The sequence below is a fragment of the Merops nubicus genome, unplaced genomic scaffold, assembly GCF_000691845.1.
Source record: "Merops nubicus isolate BGI_N331 unplaced genomic scaffold, ASM69184v1 scaffold25560, whole genome shotgun sequence".
NCBI lineage: Eukaryota > Metazoa > Chordata > Aves > Coraciiformes > Meropidae > Merops > Merops nubicus.
Genome location: NW_008581237.1, coordinates 20,601 through 46,379, shown reverse-complemented (window position 1 = coordinate 46,379; position 25,779 = coordinate 20,601). Strand labels below are relative to the sequence as shown.

The window sequence follows — 25,779 nt, the reverse complement described above, 5'->3', positions numbered from 1 at the left end:
GAAAGGACCAACAATAATCACAAGCTGGATACTCTGTACAGGCTGTTTGCAGAAATTGTTATGATGACTCATGAATAGGCCTTTATATCTGCCAAATGATCTTACTCATGGCTTGTCCAAGCACTTGGGGTGCAGGGTCTCAAATTGCAAAGCACCCTTTTCACCATTAACTTTGAGTATCCACTATAGCAGAAGGAGTTACTGCACAGACCTACCACACAGGGCTTGTCAAGCACTACTGCTGTGGCCGCCTTGACCTTACGCTGGGTATGTGCTGCAGGTTCACTTTCAACAGCCCTCTCTTCCAGGCATCCCATCCTAGATCCTGGCTGTCCAGCAGACCCTAAAGCATCCAAATATCAACTCACTAAAAACTGGTGCTTGGATCTGCTTCCAAATTTCTATTATCCTTGCAAAAACCACACAGAAAGTCTGAACTCTCTATCCATAACATTTCAGCAGTCAGTAGAGGCTGTAGCCAGGAGAGTAACCCTGTTGTGCTACAGACCTGTCAGACACTTTGTAAGTCTCTGCCCTACAGAGCTTACCCTCTAAACAGACAAGACAAAGGATTCTGGTCCCAACTTTCCATACAATAAGGATGTGAGTGGTTTTAGTCATGAAGGAAATGCAAGCTATACCCAGGAACTGAGCCCACGTGTCCCTCCGTCCAAGTCAAGCAGCTTACTCGCAGTTACATCCAAACCTTCCCCATGGTAATTAAGAACAACAGAGTTGACTACACTCAGAGGAGGAAGAGCCAAGACGAGAACCCAAACAAGCCAAAAATGCCAATAAAAGTGTCCAAATATTTTCTTAAGTGGAACACAGACTCCAGCTCCCAGCCACACTACCCCAAAAGGGCCAGTTACCACAGCCTCAACGGCTGGCTGACAAGGCCAGAGCACTGGCATCTTAAAAGAAGTATCTGTGAAGCAGGAGTGCATTGCCTCATTTCCTACTTCAGCAGCTCAGAGCAGAAGTAACACCACCAGTCATTTTGCACACAGAGCCATCCCAGCCCTTTCCTAACAGTACTCGTGCACTGACGTTGTTGGGCTCGGATGGGCACAGTCATCTTTTACAGCTCACCCAAAACCCACAGGGAAAACAGGCAGACCACCACAATCTTTACACCTGTGGACCTATCAGCAACAGTGGGTCTACAAACAGCTGCAGCGTTCCTCTTGAAGCAAAGGGCAGTGAAGTAAAAGAAGAGTTTGCCTGTCTCTTCCAGTGCTGAAAACCACTGCCTGGATTTGCACTGCACTTGTGCCAGTGCAAACAGCTATTGGCAATAACTGGGATTGGCAGGAGCCAGCAGGAGAACCTCAAATGCATTTAGAGGAGCTGAGCTCTACAGACTGTGCTCAGGGCAGCCCTGTGCCACCACCGGTGCTCAGCAGCAAGGAATCCAACACATCGCTCTGCCCCGAGGCATTCCCAGTGGAACAGGCAGGTAGGTATCAGCCCTTTACCTGAAAACATCCTGGTCCTCGTGGTCTGTGGGGGGGTTGTTCCACTGGGAGGGGATCCGACAGTAAAAATCACTGGGGTTGGGCTGGCAGAGCCCCCAGCCCGGGCACCAGAGTGCAGGGTCCCTCCGTAAGCACCTGAGGGAGCTGGGGAGACAGTTGAAAGGTGCAGACTGGCATTACAGGAAAGTTACTCAGAGCATGGTGTGCCTCACCCAGCGGTTTTAGGTTCCTGCAGACTCTCCTGGGAGACAGTGGTTACCAGCACAGGCCAGTGCTCCTTTGGAGGCACCCTCCGAGAACACAAGTGGGCCAGGCTGGCACAGCCTACAGGACATGAGCCTGGGCAGCTTTGCTGCAGCTGTCCTCCCCTCCTCACTACCCAACCTGCAAGCCCAGGAAGACCCACCCTTGCGGAGCCATTCATATCTGAGATGCCTGGCACAAAGTCCCCACTTCCACATTGTTATCACATTCAGAAGGGACCAAAAGAGGAAGCCCTGCCTACAGAAATCACACTGCTAGCCAGCAGTTACACAGCACGCGTAGCCCAGACCTCCGAGCACTCCACAAAAGAAAGCAAACACTCCTCACACGTCAGGCACCTCCTCTGCCAAAAGCCATGAGAAAAGCACCCTCCTGTTTGCAGGAGGCATGTAGGCAGACTGCTCTCCCCAGCCCAGGACCTCCTGCCAGAGGCACCTACCTGCGATCTCCATCGGCTTCTCGTTGTTCAGGCTGTCGTTGCTGCCAGCTTCCGAGATCTGTGCCCCAAAGGCTGCCTTCAGAAGCAGGTCAGTGAGCCTGCCTGTGCTCAGAGACCTAAAAAGGGGACACACAACACCATGCAGAAGGGCATCAGGTGCAAGGTTTCAGCTAACTTCCACTCCAGTTTGGGTCAATCCTGCTCCACAATCACTTAATACCACACAGCAAACTGTCTGCAGCTGAAATAATCACTCTTTCTTCAATGGAGCATCTGAAGATCCTCCTGCTACTTGTAGAAAACCCACAGCTACTGTGACTACCTGAAGTAATGCAGGTATTGGCTACAGCATTATCACAACACAATTTTTCTTTGATGGAAGATAAATTTATATTGGAGGCCATGGTCTGTCCCTGTGGAGGAAGACCTCAAAAATCTGCATTATAGCTGCTTGCAATCCAACCGTGCTCGCAGGTAACTACAGGATGTTTAGAGATACTACACTACAACTGCAGTGTTATCTGGGGTTTGAAATTTGCCCCATCTGTCCTGTATGAGGGAAGGAAGCACCACTGTATAAAGGTGATCAAAGCTCACCTGCCCTTGATCTCTTCCACAGGCCTCAATCCCAAGCCAGTTTGCTGGCAGTGGAAATGACCCATCTCCTTCAGATCTGGCAAGGTCCTGTTCCGTGTCGGAGTCATCATGACCCCCTGATGGGCCAAGAGGGTGAGGAGATTCTGGGAACTTGGGGTTTTGGGAAACTCAAATGGAGACACGGCCTAAGAATGGAACAAAGATGTATCTTTAAACCGAAGGAGGAAGGCTCCCCTCACCCCCTCATTTATCAAAATTAAATTGTACACTTAACAACATGCCTGAGATAAAGAGGTAGGAAGTGCCACCCCAGGCAGTTACTTGTCCCCAATCCCAGAAAGACTACAATGAAAGGACAACAAACTGTGCTGAAAATCCCCTAAATAACCCAAAAGATGGAGCCTTGAGAAACCCCAAAAGCAGCCTCCCTGAGGTACCTTTGTAGGGGAGCCCACGATAGTTGGCAACGGGCTCCTCTGCATGAACTCGGAGAGCTTTGGGGAGGACCGGAGCTGCCGGCAGTGCTGCAAGCCGTGGATCTGCAGGGGCTGGCTGCCCGGGCTGGGACCCACGTGGGCCACGAGAGGGTCAGAGTGCTGCTTGGTTATCTTCTGCCTGCAGGAGTGCAGGTCCGACAGGTTGGGAGCACTGTGGAGCCGGGAGCCCATCCCTCGAGGAGAGTGTTCGGGTGCCGAGGAACCTGGAGGGCCCAAACACAGCGACCAGACACATCACCTGCTGGTTCTAACACAAAAAGCCAGCCTGACCCCACCACCCACCCCTCAAGCATCTACACATCCAAACCTTCCGTGGATGGCTAGGGATGGCACTCTAGCAGTGCCCCAGAACTGCCACGCCTGACTGGGTTTTGGGTCTACAGGAGGAAGAGATATGAACAATGAGGAAATAAAAGTGTAGCTTCTCTTCTTCACTGCAGCCCTTACAGAGAAAGGGACCCTGACTAGAACTGCCACGCCTGACTGGGTTTTGGCTCTACAGAAGGAAGAGAGATGAACAACGGGGAAATAAAAGTGTAGCTTCTCTCCTTCACACTGCAGCCCTGACAGTCAAAGCCCAGCAGCAAGGAAATCACACATCCAGCAGGCCACTGGGCAGAGGGGGTGGTGTTGGGGGTTTCATGATGCTTTTTCACCATTCAATCCATTGACTTCAAAGTCCCAAATCTGAGTTTTTATGACCCAGGGTCTGTCAGTACTGCGAGGCATTGGCTGGTGGGATGTGAATGGATCAACCCCAGCTCCTACCAGCACACAGAAATCCTGGCTGGCCGAGCATCAAAAGAAGCTGCTGAAGGAACACACCCAACCTTGCAGGCCCTGGCACTATGGTTCTTATCCACAGGAATAGCACAGGAAGGTAAGGACCAACGCACCAGCGACAGGAATCCGGCTTCTCACTTCTGCTCCAAGAGAAGAGGGGATAACAGTCTGGCTGGGCTGCTCTGGGATTGTTCCAACTTTGAGGCAACACAATAAAAAAGTTTATTCAGTATTAAGTTTCCATGGGCAGTAACAGCACTATGCAGCACCTGCTTTACAGAAAGGTGCCAGTTATCTCTGCCACCTTCTCAGCCCCAGCTGCGTAGCGAAAAGGTCAACTCCTGTAAAAGGAGGAAAAAACCTCTCTCTTGTATTGGTTTAGCAAGTTTTAGTCTGACTTTGGAGTGATACTAATTCATAGGAATAGAACATTAATATTCTGCATTTCCCCACCAGCAGAGACTAATAAATACAGGATTTCAGACACCAGGGATACAGAACAGCTAGTTACATCTGAGTCTGTTTCTTTGTAGAAAACAGCAATCGCATCAGTTGCACACTGGGGTTTTCTTATCCCTTTCCACTTGAACTGCTTGTTAGCACCTGGATCATGCTAACAGATACTCAGATAGCTACTTTCTAGTTTGAACAGTGAAGTTCAAGCCCTTCCAAAGCTGGTCAGAATTTTGCTCTGATAACTGGCTTACATTTTTCCTATCCCAGCCTGAGCCAGTAAAAAGATACTTTGCACTTAGAGAAGCCCTGTTCAGAGAGCAGAAAAACGTTTGATGGAGACACCAAAACAAATCTCATTTCTCCTAGGGCTCTTAGGTATTTTCCTCTCCAGTTTACTGAAGCAAAAACACTTGTCAACTAATCTATTGAAAAGAGCCACGGGAGACCACAACAGTTGGAACAACAGTTGGAACTCTCAGCTAGGGCTGGCCATAACCTCCCTCTGTGCAGGAAAGAGCCACGTGGTTTTACTAGGGCAGCAATATGCCAGTTGACACCTTACCTTGTGGTGATGGCATAAACGGCTTGGCACCACCGAAGGAGAGCTTTCTAGAGCTGGGCACAGATCCATGCTCTCCAGGATAAGGAGGGGAAGCACCAGTTTTAGGAAAACCAAGAGGACTTGTACTGCTAGACCTCCGGACCGTACCAGACCTTAGGGGAAACAACAGCAGCACATGGGTTACTCCAGGTGCCAGTGAAGAAGAGGAAGAACAGTTATCACCAGACACACACATGCCCCCCACGACTTCTGCAGAAGCAGACCTTCATGGCAGTCTATTCTGAATCAAGATCTCACCACTCTAGGACTACACCAACATAGATTAAGATGCTAACCTTTGTTCTCCAGAGTTTCAAACCAAACAAAATGTTGAAAAACAAATGAAAAGAAGCAATGAGATTAGCTTAGCTGTAAGCAGGAAAACATGGCATTTTTCACAAATCACTTTCAGATGCTTTCAGGTATCTACATCAACCCTGGGAAAGGTAAGAGTTTCATATCTCGCCATGTCCGAGGTGTTAATTTTTTAGGCAGTCTTCAGAATGCCCCGAGGAGACTTCACTCAGGTGTCCCTCCTGTGCTGAGCCACTCGTTCTTTTGGCAGAGTGGCTGTTCAGGTAGAAAGCTCCATGAACACAGGCTGTACAATGTGGAGGTAAAGCTGTGCCAAAGGCACTGCTCTGCAACAGAGCTTTGACTGAAATCAGAACCTACAGAGCAAAACAGAGCAGTGTGTGGCTGTCAGACCTGAAACAGTTCACCAGTACCCAGAGGAATTTCTCTTTGGGCTGGATAGTCAGAATCATCTGGGCTTCAAATGCCTTTAACACCTTGTGAAGCCTCATGCTAGGGAGATAACATTCATTTGTACAGCCCACACATGCAGGAACCTCAAAGATTACCCAGCTGCTGCAGTGGAACATGACTAGTGAGTGCAGCTACACCATTACTCTGGAGAGAGATGGGGCTATGGCACATTCTTTAATTCCTTCTCAATATTTTCATGTTTTCACACACAACCTAAACTCGACCTACTGAAATGCCATTCTGCCTCTGCAGGCTTTCACCCAGATCCCCATTACACTCTGCTAGATGAGAAAACAGTCTTTGCATCAAATCCTTCTTTCTACTCTCAATTTGGAAACATCTTTTTCCCTTGTTAGAAAAACACTAGTCTCAGCCAGTAAGTGGTTTTCTGGACAGGAATCAATGAATATGCTGAAAAAAAAAACCCACTCTGTGCTCAAGCCACTGAAAGATGCTATCACCAGGGTGCCCTGCCTCCTCTCCCAGTGCCACTGCACTAAGCTGTCCACTCGTATCTGAACAGAAGGAACAAAGGCAGGTGGGTTTCAACACTGCAAGTTACATCACCCAGGACTGGCAAGGTCATCCTGAAGAAGTGGCAGAACATCTACTGACAACATCACTAGGTGTATGTTTTACTTTATGCCATGTTTCAGAAAATAGTAACAACAATAATAATAAAATAAAGAATGATAATGATAGTAATAATAATAATGATACTAAATGTATTTCAGTAGCTGAGATATAAGAATTTGTATCCCCCACTCCCTCACCTCCTTATTCAATGTGTTAATAGCTTTCTCAGTCAAATTAATCCATACTATATTCACATGCTTAGGAAAAAGGAAATTCTTTAAGATTTTAACCTAAAAATCACTCCTCCAGGTTCAGAGGCCTAATGCTCATCAAGTGCCTAACCCTGAAGGCAAATGAATCACAGAATCACAGAATGTTAAGAGTTGGAAGGGACCTCAAAAGACCATCTAGTCCAACCCCCAAATGGATGGATACACAACAAGGAAATGGACACCTGGCAAGGTGAAAAGGTACCTACATGTTCTGTGGCAAAAAGTACTGCCCCCTCATGTTTTTAACTCTCCTGAATGTGAGCCATCCAGAAGGCTGAAAGTTATCTATGAGGAACTGGCAGAAAAAGCCACCAGCTGGCTGCTGCTGCTGAAAGATGTGGAATGTCAAATGCCAGCCTGCGAGACACGGGCTGAGCAGGTGAGCAGATGAGCAGGACAGGCGAGGTGGCCAGAAGTACCCCCACACAACGAGCACCTCCACGTGCAGCATCTCTGCCCACAACCCAGCTGTGTCACACGGGCATGCTCCAGCCACTCAGCTGACTGTGGTCAGCTTTTCAGAACCAAGAGGGTTAAGTCAAGGTTTGGAGTCAAATGACTTGGCAAACATGACCAGGCACTTGGCTGGAACGGCCGGTCTCAAACACCTGATGGAAAAGTGGAATCACACACGAAATGCCTGGTGAAAACTTCTCCCTCCATTCCTGAAGGGTGTCTCCTGATTTGGCTGATCAGAGGAAGTGATGGCAAGAGATAAGTATGGCTTCCTGGGGCAGACAGAACCATGACGTCGGAGATGCTGAGGCGATGCTAAGGGCAGAGTGTGACTCAGCCTGACTGTGCCCGTTCCTGGAGTTCCTCTGCGGGCCGGTCCCGATCTCACCATTACACAGTGGTGACTGGTGCCAGTTTGATCCCTGACTGGGAGCTGCGGGCTGTGAGCCTGCCCTCAGCAGCCCAGCACCAGGCTCAGGGAGGTAGGCTCATCCTCTGCACCTTCTCCAGAGCCCTCCCTTCATACAGCACACGGATAACCAGGAGCCTTTTGAGTCCCAACACTAACAGGCCCCACACATTTTGCTGTAAAAAACACACAGCACGTAGGAAGCTGGCAGGAGCTTACCACAAAACCTGCCCCACGCTTGAAGAAGAGAAGATAAAATAGTATTAAAGTAATACTGGCACAAAACAATCTCTCTGCTGATCCTTGATTAATATCAACATACCACATCTCTGCTTCTCAGTCCCCTTTGAATAAGCCTTATCCAGAATTAGGCTGGCTGAAGCCCAAACTGAGGCTGACACAGGTATTACCCTACTTCTGAAATCTAAACTTAAAACTAATCCAGATACCAAAGCAACTCATCCAAAAAAAGACAGGACATCTCACAGACACTTCTGTTTAAATGCCCCTGCTGTATAAACTCTTTAAGATCTTGAGTTTCCTTCCAACCAGTCTACAACTTGGGCTGCTGCTATCAACCCAGATTTCAAACCTGTAGGAACCAGAAATCGTATGTGAGAAGAGACAGAAGGTCCAAGGTGTGAGCAGTGAACTCGGAAGGTCAGCTGAAGGCTGGCATCTGGGTCTCCCTGACAGCTTTCAGAAAACATGCTCTGCCTCACGGGCACACATTGCTCGTGACTTAATCAGTCCTGGCTGCATAAGCACATTAATGTGCAACTTGTGCAAGACACGTCATCTATGGTGTGACTAGCTACAGGAACTAATTAAGGTAACATCCAGCAGGTAAATCTTCCAGCCCCAACCATTTCAGTTGTTCATCTCAACTTTTTCCTTTTATAAAGGCACCGTGGTTCTCTGCTTGGACACCCAAACCATGGTGGCATGGGAAAAGCTATCAGACTCAAAGGGGCTCACCCTGCACTGAGATTTGCCAGGAGCTGTCTCACACCCGTGCACACAGATAAAATTTACAGTACTTGTTAGCAAATAAATCTCAACATCACTACAAAAACATCCCCAAGCTACGTTACCAGACCACACACAGCACGTCAGCTCCCTACAGCAAGGGGAGCCCATCAGCCAGGGAAGTTTCAGAGGTACAGAGAACAAACTGTGACAGAGGTTCAGAGCCCTCAAGCTGTACCCCAGGAGCCCCCACACTGCCGCTGCCCCCTCCTGCCAGCCCCAGCACTTACCGGGGAGAGGTGTACTGGTTGGGAGACTGCAGGTTCTGCTCAATCCGCCGGTAGTTATGGATTTGTGTTGGGACTGGGATGGGCACCGAGTGGCCGTACTTGCTGCCAGACAGCTGCCCCGGCCGGCTGTTGGAAGGAGACACACAAAGAAAGCCTCTGGTAAGGGGTGGGCCCGTGGCCAGGTGAGGGGAGGTGTGATCTCCACGGATCAGCCACGGGCAGGGAGCGTCCCCTCGGCGGCTCCCGGGCTGCGGGTGTGGGCTGGGAGCAGTTCAGGCTCCTATCACAGGGAAGTGGCTCCTGGAAACAGGCACCTTTCCTCCAGCAGCGTTCCCACCCACAGGCTGCAGCTACAGCAGCCACCCAAGCGCACCACTCCCTCCAGGAAAACAGGAGCCCTGCTATTTCAGGCCACAGCTGGCCTACTTTCCAGCAGCTCAGATCCCCAGCCAAGGAGCCCATCGCTGAGCAGGGGCGAAACATCCCCGGCTCACGAAGGACACCAGCAAAGCTTCTGCTGCCAAGAGCTACTTGTGATTCATGCAGAGGCACTGCTGCAGCAATGGCATCTCCACCAAAGTCTCAGCACACCACACAAATGATATGAGGTTGTGGTGTCTCTCAGACTACTTGGAGAAGGCAATTCGGGATGAGTATGAGGGACAGGAGCTGGTATCTATATACCCATCAAGGTCAGCTGGAATATCACACACAAGAAATGGGACAGGCCCATTCTGCAAGCTCCAGACTTATTTCTAGTTCCATCCAAGCAGGTTAATCAGCTCACATCTGATACCTATTCCCCCAGGTGACAGTTTCCCCTGTCACTCTTAGCCTGTACACTACACTATACACAAACCATGCTACACAAAACCCACACAAACACCATATTAACCAAAGTAGCCACCTAAAGTCTTTTCCCAAAGGCTCCAGAATTCTAGGATTAATTGCCATGGCGATGCTATTGACAGCTGCCAACACCAATTGCAGGGATGTTGCACAACTACAGAAAGATCTCATCAGTAATGAACCCTTCTGCAATCTGTCTTGCTGTCTGTTGAGGACACAACCTGGGTCTGCCTCTGAGGAGCAGGAAGCATCACTTCTTTGGGTCTAACACTCAAGAATGGAAGTGTTTGACATAGGATAAAAGGAGGGATTTAATTCAGCAAGAACATGCACGTGTGCACAAGGGAAGGGAGAAGAGTTTGTGACACTTTTGGCAGTTCAAAGCTTCCCATTACCAGAATTTCTTTTTTGGGGCAGGCCGGTAGTACTCTGTGGTTTATGGTGACAGTGATGAACAAGGCTGACCTGCAGGAATATGTCTGCAGATATTCTCACTGAGCACATGAAGATGCTCCTCCATCACAAGACAGCCAAATAACTGGAAGAGATCTTTTATCAAGGCTGAAAGATCTAAAAGGAAATGATTTCTTCGTTCCTCTCTCAACAGCTTTACTAATTTTTTAAGTTCTATATGTCCTTCCTTGTGTGCTCTTATTGCTTTCACCAAGAGAATGGACTCTTAATCTGATGTTTGTCTCTAAAAGGCAGCAGGGAAGCTCTGATTATTGATTGACATCAAATAAAACAAGGGCATTCAAGGTTTCTGACTGCAGAAGAAGAAGGTGAGGCTTTGGTGTCTCTGCCTTCCATCAGTGTAAGACATGGTGTCAAGACAGACGAAGTGAACGGAGCTTTAACCAAGAAACCTGAGGGTTCACGTCGAGCTTTGTACACATCCTGACCTTCAACACACATTTCAAATGCTGCCTTTTCCATCTGGTCAAAATGCTTTGGAAGAAAAGAAGTTCTTGGATGAAAGGATCTTCCCTCCCCCCTACTTACATCAAGTCCATATAGACAGCAGGTTTCTCCACAAGCTGCAAGTTGCAAAAGGAAGCATCCAAATGAGGTGACATATACTCAACCTGCAAACTGGCCTCAAGCCTTAAAGACTACAATTGACCATAAATTTGGAAAGACCAAGAGATAGAGCTGAGAGAGGGAGTTTAGTTACTTGGCAGTAATTAAAAGCTCTTTGAAAATGGCATTAAATCCGTTGCTGTGGGATACATCCAAGGAATTACCTTTTGTTAGACTTACCAAGCATCTACGACGAGGAGGTGTTTAAAAAAATAAAGAGGTAACTAGCAGCATATTTTAATTCTGCCTAGTCCTTGCCCTCTCAAGAACAAGGACAGCTGCTTTAGAATGTACCACAACATCCTGAGGAAAACCCACTGCTGGCCACTCTGGAACAGTCTTTGCTTTCTGTCCCAGCTGGACTGCACCCAGCATTGCTTGCTAGCCCAGAGCCACACACGAAAGGGAGAACTGCTGCTTGCAAGTGAGCAAACACAGAGAGAGAAAATCAGGAGTCCCTGGTGCCAGTGAAGCCACATGTTGAACCCTCATGACATCTACAGTGAAGGGCACTGAAACCCATGGTAATAGCAAGAGCATACGTGGGTGGCACCAGTTCAGGGTTCAGGGGACAATCAAAGATCATGCTTTACACTCTGGGTTCAGAGTGACTGCTCCATCTTTCATGACTTATGTTGTATTCCCCATCCTGGACAGGGTGGGAAGTAACTTTTCAGTGTTTCTGCAAAGCAGATAGGAAAGTGGGAAGTAGCACTAAAGGGTTTGGCACCTGCTCCACAGAAGCTTCTGGGAATGAGTAGGAAAGACAGTGAGAGCAGAAAGATCTTTAGATCATAGCCACTGGCATTGACTTGCTACCTTGTGACCCAGTAGAACACAGAGGACAGTTTGGTGGAAAACAGGCAGTGTTTGTAGTCAGCTTCCACAAATTTCAACTCACTGCTGTCCAAAACCAAGGCCAAATCCTTTAATAAAGACTGATCCCCAGAATGCACAGGAATCAGTTAAGGAATAAGCTGTTAAAAAGCTTAGCAGGTTATGGCATAAGAAGCCTCATGCAATTAAACTCCACAGTGACTGTGGTATGTGCTTGCCAATTAATCTGATCACGTCAGCAAGGCTTTGAGCTATATTCTCCTCCTGTGAATTTGTATGCTTTGAGGCTACGTTTTGTCATTTTCTGGGCTCTGTTTATGTGACAAATGTGTTCAACACATAGCCTAAGAGTACATGTTATTCCTAAGAAAGGTTTTAGGGTGATCTGTCTCCCAGTGTGAAATCTCCTCCAACTGCCCTCCCCCAGCAGATGCCATACTGACAGAGTAGAAGATGAAAGTTGTCCTGCTTCCCCAGCAGGCAAGAATGAGATGGGAATCCCTATAAGCTAAGCACATGCCCTGAAGCTTCAAGCTCCAGAGTCAATGGGATCACCCTTCACAGACCATTAACATCTTCTGAACATAAACGTGTCTGGAGGCACAGGTGGTGCTGGGCAGTTGGTGCTGTTGTGTGTGGGCAGCTGCCACCTCATGACATTTCTGAACACCAAACCTGAGTTTATAGCAACTGGTTTAGTTGGGACTAAACTTCTGCCCATGCCTGTTTGCACTTGTTACTCCTACTCCTGCATCTTGTTACCAAACAAGGCCCATGCTTTACACAGACATAGTGCAACCAACTGTTGGGAGCTTCAGGCAAACTGCAAACAACAAAGTAGGCCCAGATCTGTCCTTCAACAGCAAGGAGAGATGAGCAACACTCCTTCACATTTGCCCTCCTACCCCTTGTTGCCCAGTAATTCAAGCCCATAATAGTTTCAGCCTTGGCTCAAGTGCTGTACTGTAACTCACTGCAGGAATTTAGAAGCAGGAATCTTTAGCTGGAATGCTCAGTGCCTCTGCAGGCTGGACACAAAGGGGATGAGTAGCACATACACATCTGTGGGCCACATTTACTTTCTGCCTGAGGATAATCCTTGGTCCCCCAGGAAACAGCTAATGGCAGCTCTAGTTCATTCTCTCCAGACCCCTCTCGAGGGCCAGGAGAGGGAGAGACAGGCTCTGTAGTTGGGACTGGTCAGTGCCTGAGGCTGGGAAGTTTTCCTGTGTGTTTCTTGCTACCCTTTAAAGGAGAGATGTGGATCTTGCCCAGCACATCAGAATCTGTGAAATCCCCTCCTGGAAGCCAAGGGGTGTTCAATTAATCAATGTTTTGCAGTCGCCACTGAACAGTCTTTCTTACCTGGATGGGCTAGGAGAGCTGCTGTATGGGGGTGAAGGAGATGGTGTCCTTCCCTGGCTTTCCAAGCCTGCTGAAGTCACCAGAGAACTCCTGAAGAACGGCAGAAAGAACTCAGCTGTTAAGAACCTGGATACAAACCCTGCTCCCCCATAACATATACCATAAACTCGGGTATTCAGGTGCCACATGCTGATGATCAAACTGAAAATGTTCAGAACCAAGCAGGTGACAATTATCCCTGAAACAAGTTAACTCAGCAACATCTTCCCTCCCATCCACCAGAACCCAGAAGATCCAAATGCAAAGTATGCTCCAGTGGCTGAACAATTTCCATGGCCTTGCTGGTCTTACCCGCTGTACATCAGGCTGTCTTGGATTGGTTTCCCTCCTGCAGCCTCAGCAGTTAGATCACCTGAGGAACAAGGAAATGCAGAAACACATTAACTCAAGATAATTTTCTTTAAAATCTTTATATATTCAGAGCAGCTGAGGTTTTGGACAGAATTTCCTGCTCCTCCAAGACCTGCTGAGCTGCTTCTGCAGTCAGTGTTTTGCATAATGCATGTGGGCTGCAGCTGATGGGGATGCTGCTGAACCTCCTGAAGTTTTGGAACATTTAGGCCGAGAGGAAGTCCTTTTGGAAGGGGGTCAAAAGCTGACAGAACCATTTGGGGCAAGAGGTATAAGGGTATATGCCCACTTGGTGCAAGCAATTAGCTGCTCTGTAAAAAGACAGTGGTATATCTTGCACACAGGGCTTTGAAATATCTGTGTCCCAAGCGGTAAAAATCCAGGGCAGCCAAATGAGCTGGCAGCTAAAGACACAACATGGGGTAGTTTGTGCCTTTGCCAAGCCATCTGAGCACTGGAAGGATGACTAGCACTAAACAAGTGTGTACTAGTCCTGTTGCTGCTCCTAGGAAATCAGAACCAACGCTGAGCTCTTCCTTCTCACAAGGATTACAGAGCAGAGACCTTTCAGAGGTGCCAGTTCTACCCCTCCCAGCTCCTGTTTTAACACAAGTAGTGCAGCTGAGAGAGGAGGAATCCCAGCATCCAGCACCAGGATCCAACCCAGCAAAGCACCACACACATGCTCATGGGTGAACAATGCCCTTCTGCTGGTTAAGGACAGACTCAGGCATGGATGTACTCTGGCTGAACTGGGGCCCTGGCCTCTATGTGCACAGACATTTTCAAGCAATTCCTATCAGAAGTATAAACACGTAGAGGTGCTAAAATTAAATTCAAAATGCTTGAAGAGAAGTCTACCATCTTCTTGTTTTTCTCAGGGTTTTTTTTCAAGTGTAAAATCCAGCTTGCTAGCTGAAATCCTGGTTTGGACTGTGATGCTGAGTGAAACTGAAGACAGGATGACATGGGAAAGGCTTCTGTGAGAGAAAGACATTTCCCTCTGAGCCTGCTTGTCTTCTTCTCCAGTTGGATTTCCAAGTTCGATCTCTTATTGAGGTTCCTGAGTAATCTTTACCTTCAAAGATGGGATTTGAGAGCAATTACAAATACCCTCTGACACCAGACAGCGAGACAGATGTCTCTTCCAGCTGGAGAGGAACACCCTTCCTGTTGCTCAGACAGAACAGACAGGTTTAATCGTTCCTTCCACCTTCTAGTAACTGTCCTTAACACCCACGTCCCCCTCTGCTTACAACGTCTGCATTTCCAGAAACCACCTTACTTGAGAACTGTGCTGGGACCATAACGAAGTCATCTGTGTCACAGGAGGAATTCTTACTGCTGCTGCCAGCAGAGTCCTTAGATCCGTGCAGGAAGCCGGGCGAATCCTGGGTAGGAGATGCCAGGGCCTTCTCCTGCAGCTGCTGCTGCATCTCTCCAAGGGACTGCTAATTTGGGGCAAAAACAAACACTGGCTTCAGCACAGCTACTTCATCATTCTGCTCGAGCCTTTAAACTGAGCTCTACAAGGCTACAAACAATATTTTGCTGATAAACCAGGGCTGACAGTTTGCCAGAAGCAGCTGCTTCGTTTACTGACAAGGAACAGCCTTTCATCTGCATGTCAGAACAGCACATCTTCTGTTACACAGAACACACCACCAGCACCTCTGATGCTCCCCTGATAAGAAAAATTCACTTGAGGTATCACATCCCAATGCTAAGGCTTTCTGGATCAACCACACATTTTCTGCTAATTCCATTTAGCATGGCTGTGAAAGAAGAGCTTTCAAAGACAGTTTTGGTTGTTCTTTTGGGTTATGTGGTGGGTGTTTTTCTTAAACATTAAACATCTGGTCTCTCCTCATGCTTCTGCTGTAAGCAGCACTCGGGGACATGTACAGAAGTGTCCCTACACTTTCAAGACAACCCAGTTTTGGTGATCAGGTGTTAAAGAAAGGCCTGAAGGAGCCTAAGCATTTGATAGCTGTACACCTCACAGCCATCAGAGGCAGGACAGACCCTAAAAAGTCCCATTTTTCCAATTCCTTCAGCCAAACAATGAATAGTTCCTTGGAACCAAAACCCATCACTAATTCAGGGTACAGCACTGCTCACTTGGCTGCACGTTCTCTGTTTTGCAGGAAAGTCTCTGCAGCTTGACAACATATCCACCCTCCTCCTTTCTAAGCACCATACCCTGGGTGCCACAGAGGGACATTCAGCACAGCTGTCTGCTCAGACCAGACCTGCCACAGTCGGGTGGGTCTTGGGAGAGATGATCTGAGCAGATGAGTTTACTCTCTGGTTACCTGACATGATGAAAACTTTCCTGGAGGACAGCATATTGACTGACCAGTGAAGTGACATTCAGATGGAGGAGGCCAGATGGTTTAAGAAAGCTCTAAGACAGCTGAACTGCCCATGAAGCAGATCACAGGTTTTGTCCCAGTGCGTCTTTAGGCTGAGAAGGACACAAATCAGCTTTCACTTAAGACCTTTGCTCACCCCCCAAAGACTCTCCTCTGTACCAGTGGGGACTCTCTCTCACTGTACACACAGTACATACATAGAAACAGAAGGAATTTTCCAGCTGTCCAAGTTGTCTCTTTTCCACCCAGCCTGTGAGCTCTGCCCTGCAGCCATGTCATCTTCTACATGCTGAGCCAGCACACCTCCAATCTGCAGAGTGGGACTCGTGCAGCACACTTCTAACCTGGGACTTCCTCCCAGTCTGGCAGCAAGTCTGCACCATCCCCAAGCTTCCCAAACCAGGAAAGCTCCAGGGAGTCTGCATTTCACACCATCTACCCATCCCTGGAGTCTTATGCTCAGTGGGGCCTCAGCCTGCTCCGGGCTGCGGGGGGGAAGCAGCTCTCAGGGACCCAGTTATGTGACATTCAGGGGACAGCAGACCTCTCCTCTCTGCCAGCCCACAGCATGAGCACCTACATCAACTTCTGAAAGTACCTCTCAGCCTTTCCCACACCAGGATGAGTCACCTTGGCCTAGGAAGACTCACCAAAGCAAAAAAGCAGTAATGCCAGGGAGGAAAACCAATAAATCTTTCTCCCTCCCCTCCCCATCACACCACCAGCATTCCTGAGTTCAAAGTCAAAAAGGCAGCTTTCACCAAGAGCTTCCAAAAACAAGCTTTCAGTTCAGTGAGCTGGAGGAATGTCACTGGTCAGTTAATATGCTGCCCTCCAGGAAAGTTTTCTTCATTTCAGGTAACCAGAGAGAAAACTCAGGAACTCAGATCATCTCTCCCAAGACCACCCAACTGTGGCAGGTCTGGTCTGAGCAAACAGCTTTGCTGAATGTCCCTCTATGGCACCAAGGGTGTGATGGTAAGAAGGAGGAGGGTCATCTTACAAAGAAGGGTGGATATGTTGTCAAGCTGCAGAGACTTTCCTTCAAAATGGAGAACATGAACAGGTAAGCAGTGCTGTACCCTGAATTAGTGATGGGGTTTTGGTTCCAAAGAGCTTTCCACCTCTGCCAAGACAAGCCACTGTCATTAATACCAACTTCTTTCATAAACTGTCTTCACATAATAGGCAATGGCAAACTGAAATATTTCTTGTGGAGATGGACAGCCTCCAGGATCCACACCCTGAACACACTGGAGAAGATACTGAACCAAACTCAAGCAGAACTGAAGTGTTCAGTGACTTGCACCAGAACGCAGTAAAAGCAAAGTTCTTCTTCCAAGGAAGCAGAGAGCCCTTTAACACAAACAGTGCATCCTCTGGGCTGTACTTACAGGAGGTGATGCCAGGTGGGAAGTAGAAGAGCTGCTGGAGGAACTACCAGAGCCTGAACTGGGATAAGAAGGCATTGGCACGGAAGCAGCTAAAACCAGCAAAAGACAAAACCAAAAGAAGTTGTCAAACTAAAATCAGTCAATACCAAGAGATCTTTTTCATCTTTTCCCAGCAGGTTTATCTCATGTACCAACATGTATGCCATCTATTAGATGTGGCCAAATAAAGGAGAACAGAAGACATATTAGCATTCTGTGGAGTTGTACAATCCACGTCCAGCCACTCCTCCATGCACTCCTTCACAGTCACAGCTCCTGGGGTGGAGGGGCTCAGAACAGCTGACCAAGGCCAGGTGTCCACTCAACACCTGACCTACACAGCTAGCAAGATGGTTTCTGCTCTAAAGAGCCTCCAAATCACCTCTGCAAATGAAGGGGAAGTGGACTGAGTCACTCATGTCAGGGCAGAGGTCAGAATATAGACCCTACCCTCAGTTTCTTCTTCAGCAGACCCTGTGACTTAACACCCGTCCATGAAATGCTGGGAGGTCTGTGCTCAGTCAAACACATGCCCTCTCACACCCTATGTGCTTGCTGCCCAAACAGTCACTTGGGCATCCCAGGCCACATCTTATAAAAAAAAAAATCCCACAGAATTAATCATTCTACAAGGAGACAGTTCATTGCTTCCTATACCTCACCACACTCTCCCTCCATCACTTCTGCAAGTTAAAGAGGTTTTGCTCATTGAACCTCTTTGTACCTAGATTGTCCCAGAGCACAGGCCATTCCCACATCCCTTCCTTTCATGTTTTATGGTTCAGTCTCAGAACTGCCCATTTTATTCATTTTGTTGTTGAACTGCCTTTTGTAACCCTCACAGCAGCATAAAGCTCACACTGAAAGGACTGGTTAGCATTGACCTTCAGGCAGAAATGATGATTAAGGCATCACAGGAGAAAAGAATATTTAAGTCCAATGACTTATGCAAGGGAGGTTCAGTAAATAACCTGGAAGAGCTCAAGCTCAGCTGAAGAAGGAGACAAGTCAGAGCTAACACTTGCTCTTTAAAGGCCTTTGAAGTATTTAGTGGTTCAAATTCCCCAGTCCACCTGCAGCAGACTGAACCGTGCAGAAGCTGCAGAAGAGTCCCAGCCTCCTGCTTCAAGGCAACTTTTAGTCAGCTTTTACTCTGCAGCCCTTTGGGAATTTGAATGACTTAAGACAGAGATCAGAGGCAATGCTGAAGTGAGGAGAGGAACACTCTGCTTCTCTTCCATTCTGCTGGCAAAGCATTAGCACCTTGTATCAGATTTCTGCCTTTACAGGATATGTGCTAATCCCTCCATACTTTGTACAAGAAAGGGTAATAACATCTAGAAGAAGAATTCTTCTGCTTGAAGTAAAACTACCTCTGTCATTAATCACACTAAATACTACAAAGTACTTGCTCTATTCAACTCGTTAGAAAAAGTCTTCACAATTAACTGTTGAAACTGTTCTAGTGATAAGAGAACAGGAAAATACACCTCTTCATGAAAGCTTTAAGACTGTCTTCATCCTTGTATACTATCAAAGAAGGTTAAAGAATGACTGGACCAGTGTCTTCTAGCACAAACACAACAATCACTTAGATGCTGACTTCCTCCATCTGACAGAGATTTAACAAGATCCAACAGGAAAATGAAGCCAAAGAAGTGCAGACTTAAAATATAAGTTTTTAACGTAAGTAACCAGCCCCTGTAACAGTTTAACCAGGGTCATGGTGATCTCCTCCACCCTTTGCTAACATCAACAAAAGCCAAATGTCTCCCTGAAGAGGTTAAGTTATACGGCAGAGACAGATTGAGGTCACTCTGCCAGCATTTGGAGGGTTAGGCTGGTAATGAAATAAATCTTTCCAAAGCTTTGTGAAAGGCTTGCTTTGTAATCTCTGCATCTCCTCTGCACTTGATCTGGGGCCCTGGCTGGACCGTGCTGTTACAGCACACTGCCCTGGCTCCTGGAGGAACAGGACCCTCGTGCCCCAATGGGTGTTCTGGGAGGTCCAGCATGGGCTTGGCAGGGAGAGCTACACTGCCCACAGCCCACCCACTGGTTCCCACTCCCCACGCTCAGGGAACACCCACAGAGGTCTGAGGACTGGCCTGTAAAAGGGAGAGCTCTGTCCTGCCTCCACCACACTGCTTTTGATCCCCCTCTCTCCCCAGCCAGCCTGCAGAGCAATGCCTACCACCCCCCCTGCGTGTTGACTGGTGGAAATCTGAGGTCAAGGGGAGCTCTCCCCGTTTTTATCCTGCCAACTGTTACAGAACAGCTGACCCTTGTACACACAGACCTTCCTATTATGGAAAGGTGAAGCAAAGAAAAGGTGATTTCTGAACTGCATCCACCTGCTGCAAAACTTGCACCACCGTTCATTTTTCCTGGAATTAGGATTTTTATCAGTCATTTCAGTTCTCCCTCAGGGTCCCCTCCACTCTATTTTTGTTCTGTGTTTGTTATCGATTTAAACCTGGCTGGAATTGAGGCTTTTCTATTTTTGTCTATTTGCTTTGGACAGCATTCCATTCATCTAGGAAGCCAAACAGGCAAACTTTGCCACTATCACCTGAAACTCAAGTTAAGACTGTCTGCATGGAGCAAACCTCTAGATACAGCCTCTGTCGACCATTGCTCTTATTTAAAACCCTGTAAATTCCCAAAATTCATGCTGCAATACTGTGAGGTCCAACTCAAAGAGATCCTGACACTCAAAAGACTTTCATCCCTGTAGAACCACAAGGTTGGGCTCTGACAAACCCTCTCTAACCACCACATCCCTCTTGGTGCATTTTCCAACGCCAGCCACACAGGACAGCTTGAAAGCAAGACGCTTGCTCCCATCTCCTCCACACACCCAGGCACTCCCAGCTTAAAATTAAAAAGGGTGCAAACACTTGGCTCATCATGTTTTCAGCTCAGGTCTGAATGCAGGGAATGTTAACATGGATTGTAGGCCCCCACCCAAACGCAGAAATTGCTGGATTTTAATTGTAACCTAAGTCTGTTTTCATAATTGTCCTCTCCAACTTGTTCCAGCAACAAAACAGTCATCTTGTATGTTGCATAACAATGCCAACTGGTTTCAAAATGGGAGAGCTGGGAGCCATCAAGGCAAGCCTCTGCTTGATACTGGATCCTACACCTGCAAAACTCACTTCTGACAAATCCCCCTGCCAGGGGCTCGTTGCCCTAAAAACATTCAAGCCTCAAGATTAATATAAAAGCTTTATTTGGAATAAGAGTTTTACACACACTGGAGAGATGCATTTTTGTGATTACGTGGAACCAATTAAAACCAGTCATCAAAAAAATTATTTAACAGCAGTCTCTGACAAGGCAATAGTTGGAGTGCAAAAGCTGAAAAGAGCTGCCCCCAGAATAAGCTGCTTTTCAGAGTTTAAGATATAAAATTTTTTATATGCCATTTTTTTGTATTTTTTACCTATTTTATGTACAATAAGATTACAGAGATGATAAAAACCAAGTTAAGCCTGACAGATATTCCAGACACTGAACTCCCTGTACACTTCTGAACCATAACTGCTCACACTTCATGCTCTCAAGGCAGGGTAAAGAAGGTACCAGTTTATCATTCATTAAAGGCAGGAGCAGAAAAAAAACTTCAAAATATTCTGCACAGGTACCAATTAGAATGTGTTTACTCAGAGAAGACTTGCACAAGCAAGTAATTATGCCTCCTCATGCATGATTACTACAACACACTGCCCCACACCATATGCTGATCAGACCTGGCTACAGACAGACGACATTCTGACTAGACACAGTATTTTAAACACTTTATTAATACATTTTTTACACATCTAAAGTACATGTTTAGTCACAGGTACAAAACCCACAATGTAAAATAAAATATAAACAAACAAAAAATTAAGTACATGTTTGAGTTAAAGCCCAAAGCCCTGAACCCACTCTCCAGGGTAAAGCCCATGGCAAACAGAGCTGTGTGGTACGCCCTGGATGGCAGCAGGGCTGCGACCTGGCTTCACTAAAGGAGTGAGATGAGAGGAGGGACAGATCAACCATCCCTTGAAACCCCAGTGGAGAGGATGAGCTTGTCAGAAATGGTGTACTTAAAAGATTTTTGACAGAAATGTTGAATTTGCTGAAGTGTCTTGAAATACATGCAAATTTATTTAACAAAGGGAGACCCCCTGACTTAGCAGCTTCAAAATGATACAAAATCGTCAAGAATGATCCCCACTTTCTGGAATTCCAGAATTATGTCATGTTAAAATTGTTAGAACTCCATGAGATGGTGTGCCAACACCTCCACACACAACCACCAGCCAACAGCTCCCACTTGATTTTGAATCGCTGCCACCAGCTCTGGACCTGGCAGCCAGGGTTGGGGAGCCTGGGTGATGTGTGGCAGGTCCCATTCTGCCCTTGCCACCTGAGAGCAGAGGGCCCTGCAGGGACACAGAGGCCACCACACTCTGCTAAGGAGGTCTTTTTATGGAAAGCAAGTGTCTCAACTTTCAAACTGGTCTAGGACTGAAATGGATGCACAGTTGCCTGGGTCTGTAGTGCAGGTGTCTCTGAACTGGAAGGTCCTTTAGGCAAAGGCTGCACAGTGGGTCCCTGAGCTCAACTGAGGTCTTGGTGCATCCCTCATACAACAGACAGCACCACACAACTGCTGGTACAGATCATCCACCAAACTCTCCTAAGAGAAGCTTGCACACTCAGATGTGAATGACAGAGTCCTGCCACCACTAAAGTCAGTGGTAGCCCCGTTACCAGCTCCCCAGAAGACCACCACCACAAGGGGGACTCCCACCAGTTCTGCACTGCAGGCCTGAGGACTCTAGCTCAGTCTGAGCATGACCATAATGATTCATATGCAGCCAGATCTCTTCTTACACTCATGATGCTGAGCCACATGTTGAGATGAAGCAGCACGGGACTCATCTCAGTTGTGCATGCAAATCCAGGGGACCCAGCCCCTGAGCAATTGCAACCTTGCTAAATCATGTACTCCAGCTAAAGCTGCACAAGGTCAGCACCCTACCATGGTAAGGGCACTCCATACATCTCAGGTGAGTTGTTCCTTACTGAGATCACCATAACCCAGACCCTTGGTGAGACACTGGCTCGTCTCCCACCCATTCAGAAATCAAGAGGACCACCATTCCCATATGCAGCCTCTCTCATCCAGGCTACTCACTGCACCTCCCCATCACTGCCATCTGGCAGTAGCAGAGACCTCCACAGAAGACTACAAGAATCCTCTTCTTCACTAGGTTATTTATGTGCCCAACAACTTCAAGACCTCCAGAAATGGGGAGATATTTCTCCTCTCATCTTTTCAAAACCAGTAGTGGTCTCGCCTGCTTGGAGAGGACTCCAGGCTGTGGACATATGCCTGGAGGTGAGGACCAGCAGGGCAGCAGAGAGGTCTGGAGTTCCCACAGTCCTTAGCTGGCTGTAAATATAGTCTTTTTGTGGGCCCTTGACCCCACACCGTTAACTTCGGTGCAGCTGGGGGCAAAAGCTGAGCCACAGTGCCCTGCTTACACTGGTGCCTCTGGTTTCTCCACAGCCAACACGCAGAAGCTGGAAACTGAGGCCAAGTCAGGAGAACCCTCTCGTGTTTGCAAGGGGTTTTCTCTTCCCCATGCCAGTGAAGCAGTGGGACTGCAGGAGGTAAGAGGTGAGTTGGTGGGCACGCAAGAACGTCCCGAGGGAGTCCTCCTCTGCCCGCAGAGGGGTCAGACTTTGAAGAGCTTTTCCCACAGGGCACAGCAGGTGCTGAGAGCCGAGCTGGCTTAGGAGCAGTCCTACACAGGCAGAGTCCTTTCCAGCCTGCAGAGCTGTCCTGTTTTACAGGACCTGCCCCACATCTTGCTGGCGTGGATGGAGACAGGGGCCTGGCTGGCTTGCAAGCTCCCTTAAACCAGAAGCGTCTTTTCTTGCCCGCAGGACGGTCACCTAAGTACACAGTTAAAATCTGTATCAGGAACAACTGAGAAGTCCTGCTCCAGAACCAGGAAAGCAAGAGACTGACAGGAGTGACGTGGACATCAGACAAGGGGCATCCACCCACGACATCCATCTGAGAGGGGCTCTCTGTTCAGAAAACACTGGCCGTGCTTCCTCCAAAACTCCCTTGCATCGGGCAGCCCAAATCAGTCACTGACAAGATTTCTTGGCTCTGACATTTACTCAAGAGAATAAAGACTTAAAGGCCCAGGAGGATCCTTCCAGAAGGCAGCAAACATACACAATTCAACTAAGCCAAGTCTCTTGGCCAAGGGACTTATATCTCATGCAACTCTGAATTGTTTTCCACTGAAAAAAAGCCTCTGGATCATGGTACACGTGGTTGGAAATTTTCAAAAGTTTTGAGTCGATAGAGAAAAGAAAGAACTTTCAATGGAAACCTGTCTTTGTTTTAGCCAGTTCTCACAAAGCACCCAAATTTAACCCTTCTAAAACAACATTTATCAAGAATTTGGAGGTAAATGCTGAAACAAGATTGGGTAACCAGAGCCTGCCATTTTGCACAGCCAACCTAAGGCACCACCTGGCAAGTGGAGACAAGAGTGCCAGCCTCCACCAGTCACTATCCTGACCTGTCCTACAGATGTGGATAAGAAGCAAGATCATGCTGCACAGTCCTGTTGACCTACAAGCATGCCCACTGTCCCAACACTTCATACAAAGCAGCTGAATACATTTCAAAGCTACATTTACTTCTACTTCAGCTTTCTCAACAGTCCCTTAATGACTCCTTTGAGGATAACTCAGCAAAATTAAATACATTTTGATGCATAAATATGGACATGACAGTAGCAAACACCAAAACCCTGTCTGAATAGCTAAGAAAACATGAAGCAGTCTTTGTCTTTCCTTTTGAACTAGCAGCAAAGGAAATCATGTCATGGTTCAAAAAGAGTTGTAATCAAAAATGCACCACTTACATTTTTTCATAGAGGCACTTGCATCCAAGAACGGGTGATGGAAAAATTCATCTGAAAAAAAGAAACAAACAGAATTCAAGAACAATGACTCAGTGAAAGGAAATGTGTAAAAAGTTTACAAGGCAGTTAAAGCACAGCAAGTTACAGTATTTTACAGTGATTTTTCCATGCAATCCAGTCAACTATGGAAGTTGACCAGCTGCAGTTGCATATAGTAGTGGTCAAGAACACAGACTGAGGACTAGATGCAGGACCTACACATAAAAAAAGGATGGGAAGTTATCTGGATCCAAGGATTGCTGTGTAAATATGACAGAAAAACGTGGCTACCAGCCATCACTGCAAAATCAGCTGGGGGGAGGTGAAGGGAAATCAGCTGGGCAATTACATGAATGAAAAAAGGGAGGAAAAATCCGCCAGAAGCACGGCCAGAGGCCATGAGGGTTTGTACCCTGGGACTCACCACCAGTACTAATGGATTTTCCTTCCCCATGGGGCATTAAAGAACTCAGTGAGGTTTTGCTGCAAGCTACGACCCTGGGCTGATGGGGAGAACACAATTAATTGTTCACGTGCCTCTGTCTTCTAAGAGCTCCCCACAGGATGGGGAATCAGTTACTGAGGGCCAGAGCTGCATGGCCAGCTCTGGGCATGTGCATCTAAAGCTCCCATCAGCAAGGAGAGAGAAATCCTGAGGTGGGAAGTAGCACTAAAAGACCAAGCCCCTGGCTGATGAGGCTGGAAAGCCACCCGAGCTGCAGGAACCAGGGGAGCCCTGTTTATCACACTGCACTGCCACTCATGCCACAGAAGAGGAACGATGAACAAAAGGGCTTCCACCGAGTGATCTCCCACCACACACAGACCCAAACCCAAACCCACTGGGCACTGAGGGCAGTGATGCATCTTCTAAATGGCCACCACAGGCTGACAGCCCAGAGCTTCCTCCCTCCCACACCACACAACTGCTGCTCTCTTCACTCATTACAGGAGGATATTGTACAGATCCAAGCCAAGAACAGTTTCTGTCCTGGCTTGCTGGAGGCCCTCTACGTGTTTGCCTGTCTTCAAGTAGCCACCCCTCCTGATCTCTCTGATCATTGCAGCTCTATTCCAGAGTCCTCTCCTATCACAAGCAGCAACTCAGCCTTTGAGGAGCATTCCTCATGGATCAACACTGATTACTTGGCTAACTGCAGGCAGCTCAACTTGTTTTCCCAGCATGGATTTCCTGTTGCAACACCCAAGGTTTACAAACTTCTTTCTGTAAACAGCTCCTCTTTGGCCAGTGAGCTTTCCAGAAAGTAACAACTGGTTTTTTGTTTTGTTTTTGGTTTTTTTTCTTTGTCTGCTTTTTAAAGTTAACCAATGCCTCTCCCTTGCTCCTCCTTGTCACTGCCACGCCAGGGTCCTGAAGCCAGAGTGCATCGGCCTGGAACTCAGCACAACAGACGTGATGGAAGTCCCTGGCACAGAAAGCTGGAATCTCACAGACTAGATCTGCTGTGGATAGGGAATACCCCTATCCTGCTAGGAGCTGCTCAGCTGCTGGGGTTTCCTGCTTTTTTTCCCTTTTTCCCCTCCCCCCCTCTTTTTTTCTTTTGCAGAGGGTACCATCCCTCAG

At 47.6% G+C, this 25,779-nt stretch overlaps 1 protein-coding gene across 1 annotated transcript in view; it reads right to left on the bottom strand.

Moving 5' to 3' along the window:
- ULK1 (unc-51 like autophagy activating kinase 1) overlaps positions 1 to 25,779 on the bottom strand; it is a 52,486-nt gene that overhangs the window by 7,968 nt on the left and 18,739 nt on the right. The window contains exons 6-17 of the mRNA XM_008949344.1: positions 24,156 to 24,206; positions 17,167 to 17,255; positions 14,683 to 14,848; positions 13,338 to 13,398; positions 12,987 to 13,076; positions 8,856 to 8,981; positions 5,077 to 5,228; positions 4,172 to 4,255; positions 3,216 to 3,478; positions 2,779 to 2,963; positions 2,182 to 2,297; positions 1,479 to 1,622 (exon numbers count right to left, since the gene is read on the bottom strand). Coding sequence (XP_008947592.1) covers positions 1,479 to 1,622; positions 2,182 to 2,297; positions 2,779 to 2,963; positions 3,216 to 3,478; positions 4,172 to 4,255; positions 5,077 to 5,228; positions 8,856 to 8,981; positions 12,987 to 13,076; positions 13,338 to 13,398; positions 14,683 to 14,848; positions 17,167 to 17,255; positions 24,156 to 24,206 — 1,527 coding nt within the window. The remainder of the gene's footprint in view (positions 1 to 1,478; positions 1,623 to 2,181; positions 2,298 to 2,778; positions 2,964 to 3,215; positions 3,479 to 4,171; positions 4,256 to 5,076; positions 5,229 to 8,855; positions 8,982 to 12,986; positions 13,077 to 13,337; positions 13,399 to 14,682; positions 14,849 to 17,166; positions 17,256 to 24,155; positions 24,207 to 25,779) is intronic.